This window comes from Haematobia irritans, chromosome 1, assembly GCF_050003625.1.
Source record: "Haematobia irritans isolate KBUSLIRL chromosome 1, ASM5000362v1, whole genome shotgun sequence".
Classification (NCBI taxonomy): Eukaryota; Metazoa; Arthropoda; class Insecta; order Diptera; family Muscidae; genus Haematobia; species Haematobia irritans.
In genome coordinates, this window is record NC_134397.1 from 270983319 (window position 1) to 270992765 (window position 9447).

Genomic DNA, 9447 nt, shown 5'->3' on the forward strand with positions numbered 1-9447 from the left:
TACCATTTCAATGATGACCGACTTAAATCTGAGAATATAGGATTTTCGGTATATATCTTTGTAAGATTACAGCGTTATACATTTTTGGACACATTTATCTCTAAAGTGATTTGTATAACGTTACATATTTTACATGGAATGCAGTATACCTACTTATTTGAATGGCAATATCAAGAAATTGGATTGCATTGGAAGAAGATACGAATAGAAAAGAACACAGAAGAATGCCAAAAGCATCATTGAAAACTCGCCTCGGCTCAGGTTTGCAGCACCAAGAAAAGAAAGTTATTCCAAATGAAATCAAACGAGAGAAAAATTGTTGCATCTTGGACGTTAGCGTTTAGTAACGTCTAAGACGTCCGTATAGCAGTTGTTACAAGCGCACAAAGCATTTGCCTCGTAAATAAGGACTTTCGATTGTCGAAAGCAAAAAAATTAGAACATCGAACACAACTCGCAAGAGACCTACCTTTAGTACAAATTCTTCATATTTAGCAAGTACAATTACCAAAAATTAGTGAAACAATACAACACCAACGTCTTTGCTATCATGAGAAGAACATATGTGGAACTTGTTTTCATTATATCATGTCTGCTAATCATGCCCTCAAACCAATTCGAACATGAAAAGCAGCAAGAACCACAACCCACTCTACCAAATGACAGCGAAACCGGAAGTTATAACAACAGCGCCTCTAGCGGTGAATCACGAAATTCAAAGCCGTTAATGACTGTAGCACAATTTCGTTCTTCGGTACCCATGAGGATTTATGAGTGTTTAAGGGATTACCCGACAATGCGTTGTACAAAATTATTCGTTCTACAAAAATTGGAGCGTAAAAATTGGACCAATACGGGCAATTTAACCAAAGATTTTCTTAATCAATTCTTTGGCGAGGAAGATCATATGGGCAGTTTAATAACAGAACGTTTTCGTAAACTTTCCGACAAGGATTTAAATAAGAAGCTAGTAGTGAATTTACAACGTTTCTTTAAAGATCGTGATATACGTTTGCAATTTCTACCCGGGCTATTGGTGAAGATCATACCCAGCAAGGAAAACAAAGTTAAATTGTCATTAAAAAAAAGTAAGTCCACCCCTTAGAGTGATATGAATTGAATTTATCATCTCAATGATAAATTGTATTTCCAGAAAGCAAATACCATCATCACCATCATAATGAGGCTCGAGGGCACGATTCCTCTGGTCTCTCAGGTGTCTTGAAAGATAAAGGTCTCCTAGATAATAGTGTAGAAACACATGCCATTAGTAGTTTGGAGGAAGAAGACGGAGATGGAAAATCGAAAAAAGGTTCCAAGAATAAAAAGATTAAAAAGGATAAGCATTCCTACAAATCTACCATATTGCAAATGGCTGTACCGGTTATGGTAATTGAAGCTTCAAATTTCCATTATTGGGTAATAAATGCTAGCCGATTTTTTCTGTTCTTTTCCAGATGATGCCTGCCATTCTCATGGGAACTTTCCTACCTTTCATTTTGCCCGTTTTGAAAATGGCCACACTTACCACAATGATAATGAACAATACAGCTTTCATGGCTGCCTTAATTTATGCTGCTCGTACGCATGTGAATTCCCAACAGGAACAACCTATTAACTATAGCTATGGTGGTCATCCAATGGGTTATCATTAATATCTTGGGATTTGGAGCCATATCAAAATGTTTAATTATGAGAAATAAAAAAAATTAATACAATATTCGTTGTTTAACTTTTGGGGGAACTTTGCCAATTTTTATCGATATTTTGGAGTAAATTAATTTAAAACAAGTATATACGGCCGTAAGTTCGGCCAGGCCGAAGCTTATGTACCCTCCACCATGGATTGCGTAGAAACTTCTACCGCAAACTGTCATCCACAATCGAATTACTTGGGTTGCGGTAACACTTGCCGATGGCAAGGCATCTTAAAATACGTAGTACATATTAAACTAAAAAAGGCCGATTAAATACGTATATAATTAAGTTTGACAAAATTTTTTATAGAAATAAAATCTTGACAAAGTTTCTATAGAAATAAAATTTTGACAAAATAAAATGTTGACAAAATTTTCTATAGAAATAAAATTTTGACAACATTTTTTATAGAAATAAAATTTTGACAAAATTATCTAAAAAATAAAATTTTGACAAAATTTTCTATAGAAATAAATTTTGACAAAATTTTCTATAGAAATAAAATTTTGACAAAATTTTCTATAGAAATAAAATTTTGACAAAATTTTCTATAGAAATAAAATTTTGACAAAATTTTCTATAGAAATAAAATTTTGACAAAATTTTCTATAGAAATAAAATTTTGACAAAATTTTCTATAGAAATAAAATTTTGGTAGATTATTTTTGGCTGGAATGGCAACCATGATTATGAACCGATATGTACCAATTTTTGTGTGATATGGACCAATTTTGGCATGGTTATTAGCGGCCATATACTAACACCACGTTCCAAATTTCAACCGGATCGGATGAATTTTGCTTGTCCAAGAGGCTCCAGAGATCAAATCTTGGGAACGGTTTATATGGGGGCTATGTATAATTAAGGACCGATATGGACCAATTTTTGCATGGTTGTTAGAGACCATATACTTACACCATGAACCAAATTTCAGCCGGATCGAATGAAATTCGCTTCTCTTAGAGGCTCCGCAAGCCAAATCTTGGGATCGGTTTATATGGGGGCTATATATAATTATGGACCGATGTGGAGCAAGCAAGAAGAGCAGCGTATCAAAATTTTGCTCGCGCATCGCGAAAATCCGAGCTACTCGCACGCAAAGCTGGCAAAATCGCTAAAAGTTGCCAAATCAACCGTTACAAATGTAATTAAAGTGTTTGGGGAACGTTTGTCGACAGCCAGGAAGTCTGGATCGGGGGGAAATCGAAAACCGGAAGCCGCTGAGACGTCTACAACCGTGCATCGAGCAAAAAAACGAGCCGGACTATCGACTTACAAGAAGGTAGTGACTCCAAATCGCGATGATAAACAAAATACGACGGCCAAAGCGCGATCCCGGAGGCTGTACACGACGATGCTGAAGAAGTTTGACTGCGTGGTAATGGACGACGAAACCTACGTCAAAGCCGACTACAAGCAGCTTCCGGGACAGGAGTTTTATACGGCAAAAGGAAGGGGAAAGGTAGCAGATATTTTCAAGCACATAAAACTGTCAAAGATCGCAAAGAAATATCTGGTTTGGCAAGCCAAGAAATTTACGTGAAAGAGTGTTTGAATAAACGTCTGCTGCCTTTCCTGAAGAAACACGGTTGTTCCGTACTGTTTTGGCCGGATTTGGCATCTTGCTATTACGTTAAAAAGGCCATGGAGTGGTACGCCGCCAACAACGTGCAGGTGGTTCCCAAGGACAAGAACCCTCCCAACACGCCAGAGCTCCGCCCAATTAAGAAATACTGGGATATTGTCAAGCGGAACCTAAAGAAGACCAAAAAACTGCTAAGGACGAGCAGCAGTTCAAGGCAAACTGGCTTTCTGCGGCGAAGAAGGTGGACAAGGTGGCTGTACAAAATCTGATGGCAGGTGTCAAGTGTGAGGCCCGGCAATTCGGATTTGGAAAAGCGAAAGCCTAACTGAATATTTTTCCTGAATTTTATACTAATTGAACTTGAAAAAGAAATTTAATTTGATTTTTTAAATAAACGATTTCACCGATTTACATGCGTTTTCCTTGATCAAATTTTGACCGTGTCACCCTTTATACTAGCACTATGTACCAAATTTTAGCCGGATCGGATAAAATTTGCTTCTCTTAGAGGCTCCGCAAGCCAAATCTGGGGATCGGTTCATAGGGGGGCTATATATAATTGTGGACCGATGTGGACCAATTTTTGCATGTTTGTTAAAGACCATATACTAGCACTATGTACCAAATTTCAACCGGATCGGCTGGATTTTGCTCCTCCAAGAGGCTCCGCAAGCCAAATCTGAGCGTCGGTTTATATGGGGGCTATACGTAAAAGTGGTCCGATATGGCCCAGTTTCAATACCATCCGACCTACATCAATAACAACTACTTGTGCCAAATTTCAAGTCGATAGCTTGTTTCGTTCGGAAGTTAGCGTGATTTCAACAGACGGACGGACGGGCCGACGGACATGGTCATATCGACTCAGAATTTCACCACGACCCAGAATATATATTCTTTATGGGGTCTTAGAACAATATTTCGATGTGTTACAAACGGAATGACAAAGTTAATATACCCCCCATCCTATGGTGGAGGGTATAAAAAAATATGTTAACTAGAATATAAATTACGAGATCCGTGTGGGGTCGTAACATATATTAAATTAAAGTTGTATGTCTTTAAATTTAGACAAATTTCCTTAAAGGAAAGAAAAACATTTTTGATTTGTAGAAATAATTATTAAATTAACTAGGATATTGAATCTTTGTATTAAAGATAAAAAAATTCAAAAGTAGGCTAATACTTATTTTGAGGATTTTGCAACGTTTGTTTATTTAGTTTTTGTTTTTTGCCTATGAAATATTTGTTTTAATGGGATTTTGTTGCCATAGCTTAGCAAATTCATCACTAGACATTAATGAGTACATGTATACCTGCGCAAAATTCGGTTACCACTTCGTCATAGGTATGCCCACAATATAAATTTTACACGGGCATGTTATTAGAGGAAAATGCTTCGTTGCAGTCGAAAAATAAGTACTTCGTTGCCAACATACCATCTCTTCAAAAATAATAGTTTTACCACAAATATATATAAAAAAAGCGTGAGCATTTCTATTTATAGATTTTATTTCCCCTTCTGTTAATTGTACAATTTGTATTTTAAAAGTCTGACACACTATACCCTACTCCACGACATGGATCTATTCAATGAGGTAATTTTGCAATATAAATCATGTATTATACAACATAAGAAACAAGGGTATGTTTTATTGGCATCATGTCAATTATATGTTACCATTTTTTCTAAAATGAGATTTAGTAGAGTATAAAATGTTTTCAAGAAAAAATTAATTTAGAAAACATATTTTCTGAAGGATTCCAAAATATTTAATAAGAATAAAAAATAAACAATAATTTAAAAAATTTGGGGTTTTCTTCAGAATTCGAACCCTGATCTCATGATATAATTTTAATTACTGGTACTAATAAAATTAATCACTTTTGGTCTACACAGGTAAGTTATTACTTTTAAATCCCCGGTAATACTGCAAGTAGTAAGTTTTTGATCACCGGTTACCCAATTTTTGCTGGGTAGGCATTGTTGTTGCCTGGATCCTAATCCTAATTTTACATTTATACACTCAAAAAAATGAACTCTCTATTTCACTAAAGCCAATTTAACTTTATTTTAGTTCATGGAATTATTATGTTTGGAGAAACTTTCCCTTACTCTAATAATTTTTTGCGTGCGTTAGTTAAATGGACTAAAAAATGGAAAAATATGCACAAATTAATCATAAAGATTTACTAAATTCGTATATCTCACAAAATAGTTCATTATTTCTTTAAATTTGTAAATTTTACTACAAATGCGCTCATCATGAACTTCGTATGTCACTAAAGATATTCTTGCGATTTTGAACTCTACATTTTCCTTCAAACTACCAAATTTTATTTAACAAGTGAATAAAAATTATTTATGTCTAATAAATTTTCTTGAATTTGTCGAAAAATATTTACTTATTATACACACCACCATAGAATGGTGATGGGGGTATAATAAGTTTGGCATTCCTTGTGTAACACATCGAAATATCGATTTCCGATATAAAGTATATATATTCTTGATCAGGGAGAAATTCTAAGACGATATAAGCATGTCCGTCTGTCTGTTGTAATCACGATACAGCCTTCAATAATGGCGCTATCGTCCTGATTCGTTTTTTGTTTGCAGGCAGGTCAAGTTCGAAGATGGGCTATTTCGGTCCAAGTTTTGATATAGTGCCCATATAAACCCACTTCCCGATTTGGGGTCTTGGGCTGATAAAAACCGTAGTTTTTATCCAATTTCCTGAAATTTAAAATCTGGAAGTATTTTTGGACCTTTTTGGTGTGTCGAAAATGGGGTATATCGGTCCATGTTTTGGTATAGCCTCCATACACTGAAAAAACAGTGAACCCACCAGGAAGAAAACTTTGGGTTAATTTTAGAAAATTTTGAATATTTGTAGAAAATTTTAACTAAACAGTATTACAAACGTTGGTATCACGTCGATGTCATACAAATAAGTAAATATTTGTCGACAAATTCAAGAAAATTTATTAGACATAACTAAGTTTTTTCACTTGTTAAGGAAAATTTTGTAGTTTGAAGGAAAAACGTGGAGTTCAAAATTGCAAGAATGTCTTTAGTGACATACGAAGTTCATGATGGACGCATTTTTGGTAAAGTTTACAAATTTAAAGAAATTCTGAACTATTTTGTGGAAGGCAGGAATTTAGTTAATCGTTATGCTTTATTTGAGTATATTTTTTCCTCGGTTATAGTTAATTTAACTAACGTGCACAAAAAATTATGAGAGTAAAGGAAACTTCCTCCAAACATAATAATTCCATGAACTAAAATAAAGTTAAATTGGCTTTAGTGAAATAGAGAGTTCAATTTTTTTTGAGTGTATAGACCGATCTCCCGATTTTATTTCTTGGGCTTCTAGAAACTGTATTTACTATCCGATTTGCCTAAAATTGTGTTACTTATGGTTTCCCATAAGTGATGACCTCTCTCTGTTGTCAGGATTAAAACGCGGACGCGATTATATTCAAAGTAATTTATTAAATATAATTAGTAATAATAAGTGTTAACAAAATATAAAGTAGTACGCTGCTTAGCTACTCAAAACTCTAATAATAATGACAAGACTGAATGAACACAGTTGTATCAAAAGGGTATATAAAAGTACAAAAAAAAGGAATAGAAATTTATCGATAGCTAACATTCGGCCATCCTTCTCAAGGATCGTCCTCGATCCTACTTCGGGGTATAGTCCTTAAGATAACTAGGCATAGTCTTCCTTCGGCTTGATCTTCGGGGAACATCGGTCATCGTCATTTCTGTGGAATCGGAATCATCGGTAGTCTCACAATCATCTATCGTATCTGGAGGTCGTTCTACTCGCTTCATATCTTCAGCAGAAACTACTCCCTCGTAACATCTTTGACTTCGTTGAAGCTCGGGGTAGTCGGAAACTCGGTATCGGTCATTAGGCAAGACTTCGGTTACAGAATATGGACCCTTATAATGCGCTAACAGTTTAGTTGACTCTCCAGTATTTACAGGCTCACGTCGAATCATCACAGAATCTCCTGGTAAATAAGTGTTTGCATGACATCGCTTCTTGTTAAACTGTGAACGTTGTTTTTCCTGGTCAGCTCTTATACGTTCAATGGCTTTTGACCTCAAATCCATAATTTCTTCATTGCCATCAATATCAATAGCATCATCCAATTTGTTCGGCACAAGTCGTCTCGGATCGTAATTAAAAAGTAGCTTGAACGGTGTAGTCTTCAAAACAGTATGGATCGTATTATTTATACTCCATTGGACTAAACCAATATGTTGATCCCAATCGCTTCCGTTTTGCTTCTTGCACAATGTCGCTAGCATAGGTGTTATTGTACGGTTCAGTCGTTCGCATTGCCCATTAGCTCTTGGGGTAGCAATTGCATTTAACACATGTACTATTGACTTCTCTTTGCACATACTCTGAAAGTTAGATCCAGTAAAAGCTGTTCCTCTGTCTGTTATGATACGGTTTGGAACACCAAAAGTTGTCATAACGTCCTCCATCGCTCTAACGGTTGTGACACTTTTCACACTTCTTACAGGTTTCAATATACAAAACTTCGTAAATCCATCAATAATTACGAGTATGTAAAGATTTCCATATTTTCCTCGAACAAATGGTCCTAAGTGATCAGCATGAATAGTGTGAAATGGAACACCTATTTTATCTATAGAATGTAGATATCCTTGTTTTCTGCCAGCAGGTTTCTTGTGGTACAAGCATTCGAAACAAGCGCCTATATATCTCTTCACATAGTTTCGTAGCTTCGGGAACCAGTATTTCTCTTTAATCTTTGCAATAGTCTTGTCTAATCCAGTATGTCCAATTTCATCATGATTCATTTGCACCACTCGGTATCTCGCAGAATCTGGTATATATAAAAGATCATTTTTCTCTTCAACTTTGTACACTCGACCATCTTTTATTTTAAATTCAGATTTAATCCGCATATCGTCCTTTGTTAACTCTTTCTTTCTCTCAATAGAATCCTTTATTCGAATTATTCTGTCATCGGTCTTCTGCAAGAGTACTATCCAGTCAGTAGTTCCAAGACTTGAATGAAGCGCGCAAACCTCTGCCACTGTTTCGGTCTCTTCTGGTAACTCATAAGGGTTTCGGCTCAAGGCATCAGCATGTCTGTTTTCTTTGCCTGGTGTATGCTTTATATCAAAATTGAACTCGGATAACTTTAACCACCATCTCCCTATTCTGGGCAAAATATTCTTTTTAGTCATAGCACTTCTTACGGCGTTACAATCAGTTTTAATCGTAAATTGAATTCCAATCAAATAATTACGAAATCGCTCTAGTACCCAAACAACAGCTAATGTTTCCAATTCGGTTGAGTGATATCGTGACTCTTCTCGTGTAGTTTGACGACTAGCGTAAGCTATCGGTTTGAGTTGTCCATCAATTTGTCGTTGTAATAAAACTCCAGACAATCCGTCTTTGCATGCATCAGTATGCACTTCAGTTTCAGCATCTTTACAGAAAATACCCAAGACTGGTTTCTCAGTTAAAATAACTCTCAGTTTAAGAAAAGCATTTTCTTCTTCTTCACCCCACATCCAATTAGTCTCAGTTTTGGTCAATCTGGTTAACGGTTTGGCTATTAATGAATATTTCTCGATGAACTTCCTGAAGTAGCTCGTTAGGCCTATAAATTGTCGCACCTCATGTACGTTTGTTGGACGTCTAAACTCCGAAACTGCCCTCAATTTATGCTGACTCGGTGATATCATACCACTTGAAATTTCATAACCTAAATATTCAATCTTCGTCATCAGAAATTTGCATTTCCTAATATTCAATTTCAAATTCGATCTTCGAAAAACTTCCAACACCATTTTCAAATTATCAATGCATTCATCAATATTCTTCGCAGGTATAAGGACATCATCAAAATATCCCATCGCAATAGTAAATCGTAATGGTCCTAACGCTGAATTGATTAATTTCTGAAAAACTGCAGGGCCATTTGAAACACCAAAAGGCATTCGCAGAAATTCATAATGCCCGTCCGGCGTGACGAAAGCTGTCAAATGTCGCGAATTCTCTGCCATTTTCACTTGATAGTACCCACTTCTCATATCAAGCATGTTGAAATATTTCATTCCATTCAGCCGATCAATCTGATCAGAAATCATTGGTAGA

The 9447-nt window shown here is 35.7% G+C and overlaps 1 protein-coding gene across 1 annotated transcript; it reads left to right on the forward strand.

Annotated features, from left to right (window-relative positions):
* Window positions 1–328: 328 nt before the first annotated feature.
* LOC142224103 (uncharacterized) lies at window positions 329–1718 on the forward strand. Its single transcript, XM_075293907.1, has 3 exons — window positions 329–1088; window positions 1154–1389; window positions 1458–1718. Exons 1-3 carry the CDS (start codon window positions 551–553, stop codon window positions 1653–1655), a joined length of 972 nt encoding a protein of 323 aa, XP_075150022.1. The 5' UTR covers window positions 329–550; the 3' UTR covers window positions 1656–1718.
* Window positions 1719–9447: the final 7729 nt, after the last annotated feature.